Source organism: Ruditapes philippinarum, unplaced genomic scaffold (assembly GCF_026571515.1).
Source record: "Ruditapes philippinarum isolate M1 unplaced genomic scaffold, ASM2657151v2 ctg5409_1_1_1_1, whole genome shotgun sequence".
Lineage (NCBI taxonomy): Eukaryota > Metazoa > Mollusca > Bivalvia > Venerida > Veneridae > Ruditapes > Ruditapes philippinarum.
The window spans coordinates 5,949-27,223 of NW_026853260.1; the positions used below are offsets into that span (position 1 = coordinate 5,949).

Genomic DNA, 21,275 nt, shown 5'->3' on the forward strand with positions numbered 1-21,275 from the left:
TAACATTTCATGTAAATAAAGGAAGGTAATTTTACTATAAAAAATGAATGCATATATATTTTAATAGTAACATATAATATGCACAAATATTTGCAGAACATATTTTAAATATTCTTCAATGTTTGAAAATTGTTTTATTTGCATAAGTATGTACATAAATATAATTTCACTTAGTGTGGTTATCCACTTTGATCACAACATACAGGATCTACATAAATAATTCCATTATTTTATGGGATAAAGTGTAGAGCCCGCTCTTTCAAGTGAGTAACCCATGTATAGAATGTTTTGGGGTTTTTTTGTTTTTTTTTTCGGAAACGTAATCAAATTTTTTGGCGTTAAGTAAAACAACGTGAATATCTGATTGTCCAAACATTATGAAAAAATACTGATTTTTGCCCAAAAACAAGTATAGGTTATTGACTAGATTGAGCAGTCATCACTTTATCCATAAAAAATTATGAAATATTTAAAAAATTATGAAAGAAAATGTTACATTGACCGGCTATTGTATTGGTTTGCTGCCCGACGTAGAAAATGCACCGTGTCAAGGAGTTTGAAGTCAATGTCTCAATCTTTTTTCTTCTTTTTTGTTCTTTAGAGGACTCTGTCCAAAAGCCTTTTTTATTTTCTTCTTTTCTCTATACATTGCAAAATAAGGAGGTCTAAAATCGCGAAATGCAGTCAACTAGTAGATCTTTCAACGTCTTCTGTACATGAAGGAAATTGCAGCCCAAGCGATCGGTAATCCTATTTTTCCGCGCAACGTCACGTTTTTTTATGACGTCGCACACAATACAATAACGCAACGGATGATAAGGTATGTACATGTTTATATTTTCTTCCGTAATTATGTTTATGTTAGTTTTATTACAGGAGTTCCTTTGTTTTACAGTTAATATAACCATTATCATCGTTTATGCTACATGCACATAAAATACTAGAATAGCTCTACTATGTATACATACATTCAGATTAAGAGCACAAGATCTCGAAGAAAGAAACAAACCCCTAGAAATGCCCATAAAAGATGTTACATTTTTCAAAGCAAAATCTAACATTAAATTGTTTATAGTATTCAAGTTTTGATACATTATGTATTTCTATTTTCTAGTTTTTGATATACTGATCTCGTAACCTTTGCTTCAAATTACAAAAGACAGAATAGTTACAGGAAGTGTTTAAATTGAACCAATATCACTGAAGCCTATGGTACGTTTTAATTATATTTGACATAGAATTTGCGTTCTGAATATTACATTGCTCTCTAAATATCTACCAAAAATCTAGGCTGTAGTAGAATCTATGTAGATCTAGTAACTGTAACGGATTCTAAGTTATTAAAATGATCATCTTGTTTTCTTGAGTTCTTTCAGTAAAGTCTCGTTCTGTCTTATATATAACATTTAGACAAATAGATAATTTTACTTAGAAATATTGAAAATGTGAAAATGCTTACCATTTATTTATTCACTTTAACATTATAAACAACAAACGTAGTTTTGTAGGGTTCATGCCCTTGTAAAAAAAAAAACGCGAACTTAATTTTTTTGCAGATAATCAAAATGGAGCAAGGCATCACCGCAGACGACTCTGAAACATTGCAGACGACAGAACAGGAAGTTTCTGAAAGGTATAGTCTATGCACCATAACGCGTCTTGCTTGTAAGAAAAAAGGGCTAGGAGCGGATTAGTCTATTTTTATCCGTGGGCAGTAACCATCATTTCTTTTTCTTTTTTTATCTATCTTCTGTTAATTTTAAACCCCTTGCGGGGTCGTAGACATGTCTGCGCGTCAAAAATCGCAAGAAAGTTAAAAGTCGTTTAAAATAGGGTAAAAGAATATAAAAAATGTTAAAAACAGGGGTTGGAAAACTTTTATAATTAGGTTATATGCCAATCGAACTTCAAAACGTCAAATGTTACTTCATGTATTATTTTTTGAAACTTTTCGTCGCCATTTTTGCCAGTGTAATTGGGCAAATCACTACTTCCAGACAAGGATTATATTTCATTTACTTTGAAAATGACCATAATTATACATGTAATGCACTTTTATATCCAAAGTAATCAATGACCTTTCAGATGCAACAATAGCAATACATCAAAGATTTATATTACAGTTATATATGAGCCATGACAAAACAAAATTTTGCAGGAACATGCAATCTTTGTTTTGCAACTTTTCTGGACTGAAATTAGGATATCTGTGAGAAAATATAACTAACATCTTAATCGATAGATAGATAGAGAACCCCACAGCTTGGAAAACTGGGCATTATGTTTTGTGTCTCGATTTGAATCCAATGTGATTTTGTTGAATACTATATGTTCTCCATTGCCGCTTTATTATATTTAAATGTTCATTTTTTTTAAAGTAATCTTGAATAATTCAAGAGCCTAACTTCATACCTGATGGCTTATTAATGGCAGACATATTTGTACTTTAAATGGATTCAAATTATTTTGAAGAAAATTATATCATTTCTAAATTACTTCAATACTAAAATATTTGTACTTTAAACGAATTCAATTTATTTTGAAGTATTTTGGCCAGTGAGCAAATAAAGAGATTAAGGATAACCTTATCAGCAGAAATTACATGTGTGTCCACATGAGCAGAAGGCCCCGTTAGTAACGGAGGTTGAAATGCAGTTATTATAATACATACTTAAATCATGTTTGGATGCTGAGATTCACTTGATAGTGAATAAACAATTTTATATGTTTTGATATATTTCCCTTCAGTTTGATATTTGCTTTATTCGTATACTTATTATGAGGCGTACAACTTTTGGCGCCACAGCAAAAAAAAATCTCAGATATTGACATACAAAATTGAACGTGCTTTTATATATCATTTTTTGTTATCATAAAACAGCTCTAATCGGAAGAAAGTCGGAACTCTGAAAGATGATGCTAGCAACTTTTGTCTTTCCGACCGTTTGTCAGATGTCAGTTTTATATTCAAAGAAAGTTCAACGAAACTTCCGGCTCACCGATTACTTCTGAGCATGCGCAGTAAGGTATTTGAAGCAATGTTCTACGGACCGATGGCTGAAACCTCTGGCACGATATTGATAAAAGATACCGACATATCAACGATGAAAATTATATTAAGGTACATTTTGTGTATTAGATGGTTCAAAGCACATCTCAGAAGACAATATCAGGCTCGAGAGAATATTCTAGGAAATTGTCTCATTTAAATATGCTAATTTAACTTATGTCGGCTGCCAAGTGGTTTAGGCCGTAAGTTTGTGGTTATACTCAGGTCAATGTATGTTAATGTTTGAAATTTGCAAACATTTATCAACAAAGTAAGCTAGGGTCTTAATTTTAGCTCTATAAGAATTAACGGGACTTTCTGCAACTCAAGGGTGTTATTTTTAATAAAACTGACAGTTTCAAAAAACAATTGCAATGCACCCGAGGCAGAGTGTTTGTCAAAATAATAATAACACCTATTTCTACCCCCCCCACCCCCCTCCCCCCACGCACACTTTGTTGCTGAGGGTTGAGGCATTAGAACTGCAGCCATCGTTGACCACCCTAAGAGGTGACTAAATGGGTCCGAATTACTGGCATCTATGCATGTCGTAGCTCCAGCAGGTTTGGTGGTTATGGCCCTAGTCTTGCTTTCATAGACGTCATGAATTGTAATGGTGCGCCGTAAAACCAATTCAAACAAACAAACATTTTATCAACTGTAAGGAGACGTCTTAATTTTCAATTCCCTTTTCATGTTTTAATTTCTAATGCGCTGAAATGAGAATTATTATTATTATTTAATCTACGGCAGCGTGTATGTGCTAACATTTGGTTATAAAATATGATATGATATACATGTATGTACTATATAATGTTCATCATTAATCCACTGCTTTACGGTATAGCATTTTTATTATGCCACCGCAGCATCTGCGATGCGGTGGCATATAGCGATTCACCTGTGTGTGTGTTTGTTTGTGTGTGTGTGTGTGTGTGTGTGTGTGTGTGTGTGTGTGTGTGTGTGTTATATAGATTATATAGTGAACTTAAAAAATCTTCTTGTGAAAAACCACTTGTCCAATTTCAACCAAACTTGGCAGGATTGATCCTTGGGTGAAGGGCTTCCAAAGTTGTTCAAAGAATTTCATTCCATGCAGAAATCTGGTTGCCATGGCAACCAAAAGGAATTATAAGAATAAATTTAAAAAATCTTCTTGTAAAGACCCAGAAGGCCTAGAGCTTAGATATTTTGCATAAGGCATTGTCTGGTAGACCTCTACCAAGATTGTTCAAATTATAGCCCTGGGGTCAAAATCGGCCCCGCCCGGGGGTCATTGATTTTCACTATATGTACATATAGTAAAAACTTAAAATACCTTCTTGTAAAGACCAAAAAGGCCCAGAGCTTAGATATTTTGCATAAGGCATTGTCTTGTAGACCTTTACCAAGATTGTTCAAATTATAGCCCTGTGGTTAAAATCGGCCCCGCCCGCGGTGTCATTGAATTTCACTATATGTACATATAGTAAAAACTTAAAATACCTTCTTGTAAAGACCCAAAAGACCTAGAGCTTAGATATTTTGCATAAGGCATTGTGTAGTGAACCTCTAGCAAGATTGTTCAAATTATAGCCTTGGGGTCAAAATCGGCCTGCCCCTGGGGTCATTGGTTTTCTTTATATGTATATTGTAAAAACTTTAAAAAAATTTCTTCTAGCAATTGACAAATCGCCCCATTAAAGCAAAAAGGTACCAAGTGACATTTTCATGTTTTCGAGAAAATCGCGTTTTAAGATTTGAAGTTCCATATCAAATCAGGTTTTTACAACATGGCAAAGAAACTTCACATATATTTAGATAATATTTGAATGTACATGCTCAAAAAGTAGTAAAGCTTATATATTACTAATTAGTGATAATTAATCAATTAAAGGAAATGGTTCCTTTTTGCACTAATAAATATTTTGACCGACAAATGCAAGAAGGTACCATATGATCGCTTGGCCCCTTTTTGCATTGTATGATTTTTAACATTTGCTGTAAAATATATCACAATAAGGTACCATATGGCAGTTGGCACCTTTTTGTCCCAACAATATTAACAAAAAGCATCATTTGGTTACAGTTTTATTCTACAATGATGCAAATAAAAATATGAAATTCTTGTGTTTTCAGTTAATGTCTGATACAACTATCACACTGCATGTTTTGAAAGTCTTCGTCTGTGATCAATCTTAATGCCTTTGTCAAAATCTCTTACATTGTTAGTCAAAATCAGAATCGTTCTCATCCGATTCCATTGTGACATAATCCTTTTCTTTCTTTTATGTTGGTAAGTGGCATTATAATTATGGAACTCTTTTGGGATAATTTTCTTTGCACACAAAGTAACGAAGTCATTTTTCTTTTGAATAGAAACTGGCGATTTGGTATCATAACTTCATATCTTGTTCACCAATTGTCCAGTGATTCTTTCTTTCTGTCTAGATTCTGTATTCTGAACTTCTAATTCCATAAAATCTTCAGCATTGAAGCTGTAATTTACAATTACTGACTTTGGGCTTTCCTTTGGTACCTGTATCCATTTTACCTGTAGCCAGTTTACTCTTTGTCAGTCAATGGATGTTTTGAGTCTTGGACACTGATTCTTAATGAAGTATTTGAAATCAAAAACATGGTTATATTTCATTGGCATTGCAATGTATGACTGTGATTTTCTGGCCAGTGATATAAGAGAACACAACTGAATGATACATAATTATACAGGAATTATTTTCTTTGCCCCTTCAAGAGTCAAATTGTCACTCCATCTGTGAGTGACCCGATACAAGAAATTTGTGATGATCAATCTTAAACTTGGAACTTGTGATAATATAAAAGAAGAGACGTAGCTACGAATCTATTTCTGTTTTGTCCCCCGTATGAATCTGAAAAATATATGACTTATTTAACATTACCACTCTGACAAGTAAAAAGGGTTTTTTATTAAGCAGGAAGCTATTTCACATGCCTCTCTTTGCAGTTGGTTTTATCCCAAACATGACATACCACATTTTTGTCTCATTAGGAATATACTGTCAAGTTGTGTAGCATTGAATAGTTAAGCTCACTCACTAATGAGCAAGGGGTTGTTACAACGGCCTTGGGATCAAAACATGCATCATAAAACGCATGTGTCACCTTTTGCTCCAACTTGCCATTGGTTCTTGTTGCTGGGTCATATGGGGGTTGCGTTCATTGTACGCCGCCTTTCCTTGTTGATCTTTTTTTTCATATTTTAACCTTTTCTTCTTGTGAATTTTCTTTCAGTTTTTGATGTTCAATATATTGTTCCTTGATCGTACAATCTAGGGTGCCTACTGTCTTCCTATACATATGTTGCTTAACAGGTTTTATTTCCTTCTTTTCACATTCAATAGTTTACAGTTTCTACAACTTTTTAATGTTTAAGTCATAGTCATGAGATAGGTATTGTTTCTTTCAGTTTTTTTTCTTGTATAATGAGATTTCATTTTAGGAAATTACTCTTTATGCTGTTTCACCAATTTAACTGTATCATAATCTAGTATATTTGCAGATGTACGCTTCCATGTCATGTTTCTCCTTCCATATAACCCATGTATCTTGTTGGCAAGAGTATAGTCAATTACTTTTCTTTTTATGTCCACGTTTTTGTGAAGAACTCATTTTTACACTATCATTATCTTCACACTGTTATCATTCCCCAATTTAAAACATAAATAATACTCTGGGATATAAAGTTATATTTGATGTCCTTATCAACATCTAGATTATGTATAAATTAAAGGCTAAAAGGTACCAAGCAAACAATTTAATATATGAAATAATCTTACGGGTCGTAAATTCTTTGTGTGCAGAAAGGGACCATGTGACACATGGTTCCTTTTTGCTTTGAAATAAGTGCTCAAAACTTAAATAGTCATTCAATGCAAAAAGGTACTATGTGACACTTGGTACCTTTTTGCTCAAACTGGTATACATATGGTACCTTTTTGCATTACTAAATGGGAAAATACTGACATTGTACCTTTTTACATAACCTTATATGTCTGTAAATAAACATGATACTACCTAGATATTTCTACAGATTAAAGATAACATTAAAACATAATGAAAAATGTTAAAAAGTTATTTTTGGCCAAAATGTCGCTTGGTACCTTTTTGCTTTAATGGGGCGAAATGCTAGAGGTTAGATATTTTGCATGAAACATTGTGTAGTGAACCTCTAGCAAGATTGTTCAAATTACAGCCCTAGGGTCAAAATTGCCCTTGCCACGGGGGTCATTGATTTCCAATATATACATATAGTAAAAAATAAAAAAATCTTATTGTCTGAAGGTGCAAGGCTTAGAGCTTTAATATTTGTAAAATGATATCATCAATAGGTACTCTACCAAAGTTGTTCAAATTTTGTCTCTAGTGTCAAAATTAGCCCCGCCCCGGGGTCCATAGGTTTTCCTTATATGTGTATAGTAAAAACTTAAAAAATCATCTTCTCTAAATTTACAAAGGCTAGAGTTAAGATATTTTGCATGAAACATTGTGTAGTGAACCTCTAGCAAGATTGTACAAATTATAGTCCTGGTGTCAAAATTGGCCCCACCCCCAGGGGTCATTGATTTTCACTATGTACATATAGTAAAAAATTAAAAAATCTACTTGTCTGAAGGTACAAGGCTTAGAGCTTTGATATTTGGTATATAATATCATCTATGGGTCCTCTACTAAAGTTGTTTTAATTATGCCGCTAGTGAAAAAATTGCCCTGCCCTAGAGGCGATAGTTTTCCTTATATGTATAAAGTAAAAACTTGAAAAATCTTCTTCTCTGAATTGACAAAGGCTAGAGGTTAAATTTATGGCATGAGACTTTGGGAAGTGAACCTCTACTAAGATTGTTCAAATTATAGCCCTGGGGTCAAAATTGGGTCCGCCCCGGGTTCATTGATTTTCATTATGTACATATAGTAAAAAAAAAATAAAAACTATTTTTGTCTGAAGGTACAAGGCATAGAACTTGGATGTTTGCTATATAATATCATCTGTAGGTCCTCTACAAAAGTTGTTCAAATTTTTCCCCTGGTGTCAAAATCGGCCCTGCCTGGAGGCAGTGATTTTCATTAAGTACACATAATAAAAACAGAAAATAAAACAAATGTTTTCTGAATGGGAGAAAGCTACAGCTTAGATATTTGACTTGAAATGTTGTTTGGTGGACCTGTATCAAGATTGTTTTGAATTAAACCCTTGGGTCAAAATTTTGCCTTGCCCAAGGGGACAGTGACCTATTTTCTTTTCATTGTTGATGTACAGCAATGAAATTTTGACCATGTGCACAGTTTTAGTTGTAAAATTAAACTTTTATATCAAGTGACCTAGATTTTGATTATGTGACCTACTTTCTTGTCCTTTGATGTACAGCTATGAAATTTGAACCATGTGCACAGATTAAGATATAAAGTGAACTTTGATATCAGCTGACCTAGATTTTGACAAAGTGTCTTACTGTGTTGTCCTTTGATGTAGTCATGAAATTTAGGCTGTCGTCTGCTTATCTTTCTGAAAGGGAATGCTAGCAGTTTATAGTAATATGTTGGTTTTGCATTGGTACCAGCTCATCCAGACAATAATATACGAGGTTAATAAAAGACCCGTTCTTCAACAGTATTTGTTCCTACACTTCTATTCAGTGTTGTATTAATGCGGTGGCATAGCATTTTCTCAAATGCAATCTTGTTTCAGATTCATATACTCAGATGAAGTCGAGCTTGATGGTAAAAACGTAACCGGATGTCTTTACGTTGCCAAGAAATACGCTCTGGACGGTTTGGTCGCGAAATGTACGGAGTTTCTAGCAAACACGATTGCAGTTGGCACTGCCTGTACAATATACGAGCAAGCCAAGGTCTACGACGAGATACCACTTCAAACAAAATGTTTTGATTATATTGTTGAGCATTCAAATGATATTTTTCTGTCGGCAGATTTCCTTACTCTTTCTTACGACAGTCTTTTAGAAATTATGGCTAGTGATTGCCTAAGCAGTGACGAATCCTTGAATTTCATGGCACTAAAAAGATGGGCTGGATCCGAATGTGTGAAGCAAGATTTAACGACGACACCGAAAAATATTAGATCATGTCTTGGCGAGATCGTGTTTCTGGTACGTTTCCCGTTGATGTCCATCGACGTATTCGCAAAGGCAGTTGCCCCTACCGGAATACTGACGTATGAAGAAATGCTGATGATATACCATCACCTAGCAACGAAAACTGGGTCACCGGAACAGGAACACATCGGACGATTTTCTAGTAAAACAAGACAGATAGTCGTTAGATTTGATCGTGTAAATCAATCACCGGGATCTTCCGATTGCTTAGTTGTTTTAAATACCTCGAAACCTGTGCAATTAGTGTCTGTAAAAGGTAAATTTGTGATACATGTTAGTAGTATCCACCTGACAAATACGGGGCGGCATAGATCTGATAAAATACTGTTTAACGTACATGACGATACGCTAGATCTACTTGAGCCATTGACACTGAAGCCAGAGAATGGTACCATCCATATTGAATTTCAAGCAAGGAGTGGCGTATATGACGATTCTTCGAGGTCAACAAGTGTAAATATTTCGCGTACTATCCGAGACGTCATTATAAATGTTAAACGTATACCTTATGGACTTCAGACACTGGTATTTAAGGAAATTTGAATATTGTTTTTAAGTTTTATTGCATAATGAATATACAAAATGTTTATACAGTATCTACAGTAAAGAAATGAAAAATAAATTCATAATAACACTTGTGTTTAATTTAATCTTATTCATAATTCCAATTTCGTCATATTTTGATATAATAATATGATTATAATCAGCCAAACACATTACATTCGCAGTGCCAGTTAGTTGATCCTTAAACTTGTTAAAGGCGTTTCAGGGAACTTTAAAGCATTTTTTTTGAAACATCAGATGGATTCACACCTTTTCGATGATTTGCTCTTGACATATAGGCATACATGGAGGAATACGTGAAACACAAGATACTGTCCATATCGCTATTTCTTCATTTTTTTTTATAAAACAAGTACATATACGTATGGAAGAAAATAAAAATATAAATGTATGACCTTTTGGTAAAATCGTGCCTTTTTGGGACTCTCTTAGTTTCTTTTTCATTGCAGTTATCAATACAGTAGGCTACGTTTCGCTGATCCTTACTTCCATATTATATACACTACATGTAGTAAGTTCGCGACCCACAAGATACTTCGATTTTTTACATGTGAGAAAGCTTTCATGTTAGTGAGACATATGTCGGTGATTCGACTCAGGTGAAAGTTTTAGACAGCCTTTTATATACTGGAACAAACAAATCAAATGAAAGAATAATGGCACATAACAGATGTCTATGTATTCGAAAATTCATTTCATAAAAAGGAAACAAAAAAACAAGTATAAATGATTGTTTCAAACGAAAAACAAAACAGAACATAAATTAGAATGTGCTCCGTATACCTGCCTAAAGTGTATGTGTTCCGCATCCCTTTTAAAAGCACTGTGTTCCGTAGCATTTCATTATATAGAGGATATTTGTCTAGTTCAGTGTAAGATCGGAATATATTCCACCGAGTGAGCACCAAAAGGTATATTTCACGAGTGGCGTAGCAACGAGTGAAATATTAACTTTTGGTATTCACGAGGTGAAATATATTTCGATCTTACACTAAACTTAACAAATTTTCTTTTTATTATATGCATTGAAACGCTTAAAAAGACATTTTAACCTAATACTAAATGCAAAGCGCGCCAAATAATAATACAACGTAACGTCATTTACGACGTCACGTCAAAGTTGGTTCCCAGTACTGTGCACGCTAGTATATCATCGAAACAACTTAAAGGGCTTAAATTCTAAACAGTGAAATTGTCAAATTGATAATTTCACTGTTTTAAACAGTGAAATTATCAGTTTTATATTTCACTGATATATTTCTATAAACAAACATGTACGAGTTACAACCTTACATTGTAAAACTATTTTATGTAGCGCCTCTCATTTTATATGTCTTACTGCTTAATTACAATCAAAGATTTCTTAAGATATGATATGAATACATTAAAGCATTACTCTCATGAGTACATTACAATAGTAGAATAACAAAACAAGTAATAAATATATCTTTGTTCAAGCATAGACAGGAGTGTCATAGCAAGAATTCATACGATTAGCATTATTTTAGATATTTTTTATAAAATGTAAAAATGCAATTGATTTTCTTCAAGAGAGTTTAGCCTCTTCGTATTAAACGCTTTAAATGGCATATTCCGTACAAAATTTCACCTGAAATACAAAAGTGGTAACAAATATGGCCAACATTAATATACTAGATGTCTTGGGAAATGCTTAACCTTTTTTTTAAGGTAACGCTAAATTGTAAAAATGTGGCAACAATATATCAAAAGTATAACTCAATGTACAGAAGAAACATGGCTTTTTACTTTTCTATTTATGATAATAAGCTAAAATAAAAGAGAAATTTGTAATAACAATATCACTAGCGCTCTCAAAATAGTGAAGTTTCGCAATGCTATGATTGTTGTGTAACTTAAACATTTGTTCGTTCAGTGACAATTTTTACAACACCTACCATGTTGTGTAGCTCATTGCCCTTTCTCACTGGTCCTTTTCGCTCATTTTGTCATTGCAGCGGATGTCTGTAGGGCGTAACCACAGTTGATAAACGGACAGCTGACTGTAGTCTATACAATACAATGTTTCCCATGATCCAATCACTGAAATCTATATATTTAAACTACATTCTTGTGATATAATTAGTGATGTATCTAAGGTAAGAAGATATTCTTTCGGTAAGACTTAATAGTTTAATTTCATCTAATTAATGTCATACGTTAGCTGGAACATTGATTTTTTTCTGTTTGGTTTTGTTAGGACGTACATAGCCATCGGATTGATACAAATCCGAGTTCATCTGTAATTTAACGGCTTATTGCACAACGTGTTTCTTTAATTTAGGTGTATAAACAATGACAATCAGTTAAAAAGGGAGCATTCACTCATTTATATCACAATTGATATTATACGGTGTATTATAAACGGAGATATGATTTTTAAACATTGAAATTTAATGAACCATTGCAGATCGTATATTGATTAAAAATAAAATATTGACAGGGAAAGCGCGCTTAAAGTAAACTGATCTGATAGAAGGCAGATCAAACACTACTTTCTTTCATTATTAATTAGTTTCATGTTTAATAAGTGCGTTTCATTTTAGCCAGTGAAATATCTGTACAGACTTAACTGAAATTCGTCTAAAATTTTAATCCACTTCCTACATTTCGTGCCTGCTCTTTAACTTTAAACCGCCGCAATGCTTTTAGGTAACTTAAGATATTATAACCATTATGACATCATGTGCAGAGCACAACAATCATCTGACTACCCTCAAGGTCAAGATCACACTCAAAGGTCCAATGTTAAAACATCTTTTTTAATTTCATGTCCCCTGTGTTATTAACTATTCAAAAGCTAATAAAATTAATTCCTTTCCGCAAAGCGAAACAACCTCAAGTTCATGGTTTGTTAAAGGTCAAGAAGTACACCCGAGACAGCCTTGTTAGAATTAGAAATATCCACCAATCAGCTCCTTATTAACCCTACGCATTAGGATTGACGTCACCTTCTCTTGATATTTCAACAGCCAATCATCGGCGAGCTTTCACAATGTTTTAGGCGATGTGCTCTCGAGTATGAAATTTTCACGATGTGGTGTTGTCCATTATAAAGCCGACAGGTAAACTGACAAAACAATTTAGCCCATTAAAAATAGAGTCTAATATTTCCAGTTACTCTGTTTCAAATTCCTTCAAACATTTTTTTTCTAACAAAATTCTACTGTTTGTTTTATTTCCACGGACAAAAATATTTTCATACTTCGTCTAATGTGGACGGTTTAAGTTCATGGCTAAAGAAAGGAAATAACTTAAGTAGATCTTAGATTTAGTCAGATTGGCGAAGCCAGAAACTATTCTTAACATCGATATTAACATATATATCTTTCCATCATATTGCAATTAATGATATAAATAGAGGATATTGAATGAGTATAGTTTAATACTAAATTTATTGAACGAGTTTAATAAAATCATATTATGCGAGCCTCTGGCGAGCATAATATTGTTTTATTCAACGAGTTCAATAAATTTAGTATTGAATCTACACGAATATAATATTCTTTTTATCACATATATAAAATAAGAACAGTAAACTGTTAAAATGAGTAATTTTTCAATGACGCGTTTATAGTGTAACGCTAACATTAGCGCGCTTTAACGCTATGTTTCTATATAGCGCAAATGACGTCACGTCAAAGTGTTATTACACTAGTGTAATATCGTTTTTATTACATGGCTTTATTACACTCCTGCGCCGCGGTTTATGTGATAATACACACTATAAAAGAAATATATAATATATCAACAAATGTCTGACCTAAATTTCCTAATCAATTATCAATTTACGTCATGACTGGATTTCCAAAAATGCCTTTCTTATATTGCGCAGTACATAAAATCTGAATCAGTGTTAACAAAATGGCTACACAATTCGGACCGTTATCAGGAGTATTGGCGGAGGATATAAGTAATGCTTCAAGAAGAATTGCTGAAAGTCGCGACACGGTATGTCTATTAATTTTAAGCTAATTTGTACTGTTGTTCTATACATGACAAAAAAGGAACTAACTATACATTCATGTCTGAAACATGACAAGAAAAGAATAAAACTGTTCAATCATTCTGAAACATGACAAGAAAAGAAACTAACTATACATTCATGTCTAAAACATGACAAGAAAGAAACAAACTATACATTCATGTCTAAAACATGACAAGAAAGAAACTAACTTTACATTCATGTCTGAAACATGACAAGAAAAGAATAAAACTGTTCAATCATGTCTAAAACATGTCAAACAAGAGCCACCGCCGGGCGGGGGCAACGCTCGACTTTTTACTTTTTCTAAAAGCAAACATAGAAAGGCTTGAACATATCTTAACGTTTCCTTTTTATAAATTTAGTTGGTCTGTCTTGTCACATGAATAGAAACACGCAACTCTATGAATAGAAACACGCAATTCTATAAATAGAAACACACAATTCAATAAATATAGTTGTCAATCCGAATATAAGGCAATCCGAATCACATCTTTTAATTCCTTTGTATTCACCAATAAAAGCAAACTGTTACGTTCCTAATGTTTCCATTGACAAAAGAATCAGTTGATATAAGTTTTAAAAAATCAGCACTTGTGTGTAAGGAAATATATGTTTTAAGTTATCCGGAACAACTTGAATGACAAGTTGTTTAGCTAACCTTTGTTTTAAATGAAGGCTTTAATATTTTTCATATGACCTTTTCTGTAGTTACTGTTTAATGTCTGTCGAATGTTTTGAAATCATCAATGTAATTTTTTTTCATGTTGATTTCTATTTTTTCTTCATCAGTATTTGATGTCAAGATTACAAAAAAAAACTTTGGTAAGCAGTGTAGACAATTCTGCGATGTTTAGAAAAGAAATGACAACTGTTACTAAAGCACTTCAAAAATATTGCAAAAAAATAACGCTTATTATAAGGTGATTCCGATTGCCTACATAGACTTTGTTCAACCCTTTCTACACCGCATGCGTTTAAGAAACAAATACGACTTTTTGTGAGTTGTGTGTGAGTGCGCTCGTGCGAGCGTTGGTGTGCCTCTGTATGTATGCACAGGCGTGTGTTTATCTGTGTTCTCCAGCACGGGGGGTACATTTGCGTAACAAATATGCCATTGCTGACGTAATTCTATATCTTTTATGTTGAATGTATTGGAGAAATACAAAGAAAAGGTCATTGTATTGGTATTTTTATTTACGACATATATATTTAGTTGTGGTTTAAGCAGGGCACTAAATTATCTCACGCAGAACACATTCAATGTTTTCTTTATATATAATACTTTCAGTTTTTAAAAAAACGGTATGTTTTCTAAACTGCGTTTATTAAAAGAACATAATAGGGATTACTTCTCCGTCGTCTGTTTGTCTGTTCGTCCGTTACAAAGCTTGTCCAGACTACTCCTCAAAAAGTACTTGTGCGATACAGGAATAATCATTAAAAAGTCTAGTTGTGCATATTGTCGGCATTGTCCGGTTCAATATTTTTTTGGCAGAGCTATGAACCTTTAATGATGTTCATTTTAAAAATTTGTCCGGACATCTCCTCTTATACCACTATTGCAATTTCTATTTAACATAACAGGATTGATCTTAAGCTAAAGTCCTTGCGCATGTTACACGGGTTTTCGGTTGAAGGATTTTTGGTCGAGTTATGGCCCTTGAATAAAAAAGGTGTTTTGTTAGTTTTGCCAGCTTCACAGAGGCTTGTTTGGACTGTTTCTCAGAATCTATCTACTAATGCAGTTTCATCAAAACTCTACAGAAATGATTAGTACCAAGTCTAGATGTGCATACCAATGGATTTTTATGGTTCAATTATTTTTGTTAGGAGTTATGGCTCTTTAATCATTTTCATTTTCAAATTTTGTCCGGACCACTGATGCAATTTCATTGAAACTTTACAGGATTGATAAGTTAGTCAAGTACTTGTGCATGTTGTACAGGTTTTTTCGGTTAAATGAGTATTGGTCGACTTATTGCCCTTGGATGAAAAAAAGTAGTAAATAAAGTTTTTCTGGACCACTTCTCTTATACCACAAAGGCAATTGCAATGAAACTACATGGTTGATTGGAAGCTTAAGTATTTGCGCATAATATACAGGTTTTCCGCTTGAACAATTTATGGCCGAATTATAGCCCTTGAATATAAAAGGGTTTATTTTGTGTTGCCAGCTAAACAGAAGCTTGTCTGGAATTCTTCTCAGAAACTACGGGTGCAATTCCATCCAAACTAAATAGGAATTAGAACTACCAAGTCTTGTTGTGCATATCCTCGGCATTTTTGGTTTGATGATTTTTGTCAGAGTTATGGCCCTTTAATGATTTTTATTTATTTTTTTTTTCTTGACTACTCCTCTTATACCACTAATGCATTTCAATATTGATTAGTATCTCAAGTACTTGTGCATAATACACGTGTATTTTGCTTGAATGACTTTTTGCCGAGTTATGACCCTTGCATAAAAAACGCGTTTTGCCTTGTTAATGATTTTTGTTTTTCCTCCCACCCAATAGCTGCAACTATGAGTCGACACGTGATCACTGATCACTCTTGTTTGAGCAAATGATTCGTGTTGTAAGGAAAGAGTTTATTGCCACTCATATGTACTCGTACAGACATAATCAAACTGTGCCTATGTTTTCATATATTATAGTTTTTTGAAAAGTCTGCTCTTTATCCACAACTGTGTTAAATATGACGTTTGTTTTATGTGCGTATGTATTTTTGTTTAATAATATAATCGGACATTATATGTTTAAGACTTCCTTAACATTTAGTTTGATATGATATGATCATAGCAATTGTTGTTTTTTTGTTGTTGTTTTTTTTTTTTGTTGTAGTTATTTTTAATTTCATCAATATATTTCACACATATCAAAAGGATGACAATGTTTGTCAAGGTGAACTTGGATCAGCATTGAATCAATGGCAAAGACCAATAACAGAATTTGGCTCTAGCTGCAATGCGGAGTGGGTTGTCAAGTTGAACGCATCACCGTATATTGGTATTATTTCTTCTTTTTTATCATTTCTACAACTCAAGTTTAAGCATTCTGACATTACTTATAACAAATATACATTTTCATTAATTTAATTTAGACAAACAAATTGTTTTAAATAGTTCACAAGTATTTTTTTCTTACTTACAACATAACATCACTTTTCTCTCTGTCTATCTCTCCCCTAGGTGAAATAGATTTCGGAGGAAAAGAATGGGCACGTTCTCGTGATGCCGTCGATGCTGTCATGGAATTGCTGTTGAAGGAGTTGCGAGTAAAAGCTTCAACCGACTACGAACATCTCCGTATTGATTCCTACATTCGTCAAGGCAGTTCAAGAGATGGCCTGAAAGTAATCAAACCGGATGAATTTGATACAGTTTTAGAGTTTCACATCGAGGGATTACAACTTTCAGAGCAGCACATTTACAAAAATAGAAAATATGTCCCTGGTTTTTGTTACCTCAAGGTAGACGGAAGCAGTCAATATTTACAGGCTCGATTTCCAAAGCTTTGGCGGGAAAGGGTTTTTGAAGAAAAAGATGGCACCGTTTATCTAAGTTCTCGAATGATTCACCAAGGTGTATTTGAGTCACTGATTGACAAATCTTGCCGCGTTATTGAAGAGAAAATACAAGCAATGCAACGCTCTAGAAACGTGAATTTTCATATTACCAGAAAAATGAATCCTCCCGCTGTGAACATAACGATACATCTCGACGACGACGCAAACGATTTGTTTATGAGGCAAGGTCAAATCAAAATCCGTACTGACATCGTTCGGGAAATTGATTTAGATATCGTTCCTGCCATACGTTTAAGGGTTGACAGTGATACAAAATATAATGGCCGTCCTGTCAACGCGGTGATACACGCTGTCTGCAAGTGGAAAGAGGAAGACGCGGTAAAATCGTTAGAGTTTGCAGATCAGATGTTACTATGGCATATTAATTCCGCTGGCTATGAAAGATATGCTTTAGATGTTGCGAGAACAACGCAGAAACAGAAATATATACTCACTGCTCTACGCATATTGAAGACCTACTTTACCAAAACTTTGACGATCGCAAAAAATGAAAACAGACCTCCGCCTCCTATTGTCACAGTGCTGAAATCATACTACCTCAAGCAGATAGCATTGTATCTGATTTTGTATACCTGCCATCTATACAAGGATACGAGAGTTGATGATGTGGAACGAGCCTTGATCCTTTTTGTAGATATGTTACATACAAGTTTGGAGAAGAAACATTTACCGCATTTCTTTTATTCAAATTCTCAGATTGGCAGCATGTTCAACAATTACCCTTCATACCAAGATGCTCTTCGCTTCGATCTGTACCGAAAAATTCCGAATGAATCATTGAACCAAGCTGAGGTCTCCTATGAAAATCATCTTCTACCAGATATTGGGTTCGTAATGGCCGAGGCTGATACAGAAATCAGTACATTAAGGTCGGCATTCTCAGATGAAATTGGCCATGGCGTCTTCTTTTAATCTGACATTTTGATCAAAATGTACAAGCATAAAATATTAAACTAAGACATTTTAAAGAAGAAATCAGTACATTAAGGTCGGCATTCTCAGATGAAATTGACCATGGCGTCTTCTTTTGATCTGACATTTTTGTCAAAATGTACAAGCAAAAAATGATAAAGTTTTAAGTGTTAAAAGGATCTTCAAGATAATGACTATCATTAATTTGGATTGAATTATTTACATGGTAAAATACTAATTCAAGGCTTGAATAATCGAATGGTTTATATATATATGTTTGTGCATGTATTATTTATTAAAGTAAATTGTATGTTGTTTGTACATATGCATATATAGTTGATGTGACAATGTATTTAATTGTAAATATGTTTTGCTCTCCAGATATGGAGGAAATAAAAGTATCTATCTAAAAAGTATCTATCTGCACAAAACTGTTTATCGGTAGAAGGACAAATAAAAATATTTAATATAAAGAACTAATAATACCAAGGTATTTCAACATGCAATTGAAAGTTGTCGTTTCAATCTATCTTCTCTGTATATTTATTTTTGCAAACTGTCTTACCAGATACGTGTGCGTGTGCGCGTGAGCGTGAGTGTGTTATATTGTATATCCTCTATATTGTTTACCCTCACCGGCTATGTGGCCTTGTGGAATTTGAATAAAAAATATATCAAACTTACCAATTTTATTTTTTTTTAGCTCAACTTAAAAAGACTAGATAGAAGTATGTCACATTCATGTGGGCGTTTCCGTTTTTAAGTTCTTAATGTATTATCTTCATCCTTGGCCACGAAAACCGTTAGGACAAGACCTTCAAGGTGACAAGATTTAACTTGACCTTCATTTATAAATGCCCTTGACCTTCCAGGTTAAATTTGCTTTATTTTTGCTGATCTTTGCTAATAGTGGCTATAACTTTGTTATTTTGAAGAGGTATTCAATCCTCAAGAACAAATTTGCTGAAATCAATAATCCGGAAGGACTAGAAAATATGAAAAAGAAAAAAAAAACGCTGAAGTTAAATACGTGGCATCTTTTAACAACTGACACACGCTACTTGACACCTGTTGCCGTGAAAAATAAAAATCTGGAAAAGCATTTTAGGCGAAGTCAGCACATATGTTCGAAGAGTATGTGTGATACTAGAAAAATAACTACTCAATGGACAAACTCATCGGTATAATATAGAATAATCTGTTTATTTGTAGAAAACTACTAAGTTCAACGGAGAAAATCTGTAGCTTCATAAATGATTGGCAATGAACAATCTGCATGTTACTTCTAAATGATGCTTGTCGTAAACGGTAGTGTTGCAAAGTGTGTCTTTTAAAAGCTCTTCTTTAGGTAACGAAACTTATATATACGAAAGCTCTAAACATTTAAGTATCAGTGTTTCTTTTTATTCATTTCCAAATAACAACTTTTTTTCTTATAATCATAAATGTTAAAAAAAAAAATATGCTTGTAGAAATTTGCAGTCGTTCACGGTTCACCTCATAACCCAGGAAACACTTTTTAGGTATATGTACATGTCCCCGGATATCAATATTTGCAGAAACGAATTGATGATTTAGGAGACTGAAATTGTTTATCATAAAGATGTACAATAATGAATTATACAAAATTTCCTCTTTAAGTCAAAATATATCAAAGGGAATATGTTACATATAAATATATCTTTCTTAAAGACGGATAGATATTGAAAACAGCAAATTTATAAGTGTGGGGCAAAGCTCATGGTCTATACTTAAATACGAAAAGTGAACTTACACATCTGAACAATTTATGCAACGCAATATAAAAGTGCAATGTATGTACAATTAAAAAAATAGGAGTAAAAAAACAGATGAAGAAAGTAATAGTTTTCCGTCTTCGGTCAAAAATTCTCCATTTATCTAAAAATATTCGTTACCATGTATTTATGATAAACATTTTTTCTCTTCGCATCGCTTTTTGGTCAAACTTGATAAAGAAATAAAGATCTTATGTGAGTTGATTATTGAGTGAGTTTATTTAGTACATGTATTCCTGCTTGCCATATTACAAAAAATGTCGTCAAAGTCAAGAGATATGGATATATTATAATAATAATTATAGTAAAACATAATAAACGCTCCGAAAAAAAATATCTAAAAATAAAAATTATCAGACAACCCTTTTTTAAATTTTCAGATACCTGTTGCTGTGAACCCTGACCTGACGGAAGACACTTTGGATGTAAATTCTTTTCATTTTCAACTTTCTTTAAATAACACAATAAATATTAGAAAAACCGCATGATTTACGTTTTTAATGCCATGGTACATGTACATGTTTTTCCTCATGATAAGCATGTTACTGTAATAGAGCAATGGAATATTAGAGTGTCAACAGTTGGAACACCTCAACGAGTATTCATTAGTCCTTATCTGAAGACTGACGGAAATGGCCGAATATTGCAGTGTAGTCTGACTAACATCCGAACTGGCCAGTGAAAATTTTCATTTTATTTTATTCAATACCTTTCGTCACACTTACATGTATCATTTGGCACTGTCTTTAACAGACTGACCGCCGTAATACATAGAGGATATTCAAGTTTTTTCTATAAATACATGATTTGTTTTCATCGAGTGGTATGAAAATAAATATTTCATGAGTGGCGATAGTCATACCAGTTCAAACGTATAAGGAGCATACACGGTTCACTCGGTCATATACTAGTGCACGGGAATATTGTAGCTAGGATGTTCACTGTTTCTAGTTTTCGGAGAACGGAAAAGTAAAACGCTATTCAGAAAACAGTAATCGCTTTATACGGTTTAAAACGGATTGAAAAAATCACGTAGTGTTAAGTAACGTAATGATATTTTCCTATTTTTCTTTGTACCGATTTGTTCACTTAGATGTTAATTTTTCGTTTAAGTAAAGTCGTATTTTGAAGCGGAGCATGCGCATAACAATTTTTGTAGACTGCTCCTAATGGTTTTATGCTTTAAATGAGAGTCATTTACTACAATCAGATACGCAAAAATGGATGCC

At 33.4% G+C, this 21,275-nt stretch overlaps 2 protein-coding genes across 2 annotated transcripts; both read left to right on the forward strand.

Annotated features, from left to right (window-relative positions):
* The first annotated feature begins 795 nt into the window (after positions 1–795).
* On the forward strand, positions 796–9,818 carry LOC132736318 (BTB/POZ domain-containing protein 2-like). Its single transcript, XM_060723428.1, has 5 exons — positions 796–820; positions 1,115–1,212; positions 1,557–1,633; positions 2,882–3,121; positions 8,754–9,818. The coding sequence occupies exons 2-5, from the start codon at positions 1,210–1,212 to the stop codon at positions 9,721–9,723; spliced, it is 1,290 nt and encodes a 429-aa protein (XP_060579411.1). The 5' UTR covers positions 796–820; positions 1,115–1,209; the 3' UTR covers positions 9,724–9,818.
* A 3,774-nt stretch (positions 9,819–13,592) lies between these two features.
* Positions 13,593–18,659, forward strand: LOC132736317 (uncharacterized). The gene is made up of 3 exons (XM_060723427.1): positions 13,593–13,713; positions 16,635–16,758; positions 16,941–18,659. Exons 1-3 carry the CDS (start codon positions 13,627–13,629, stop codon positions 18,248–18,250), a joined length of 1,521 nt encoding a protein of 506 aa, XP_060579410.1. The 5' UTR covers positions 13,593–13,626; the 3' UTR covers positions 18,251–18,659.
* The last annotated feature ends 2,616 nt before the right edge of the window (positions 18,660–21,275 follow it).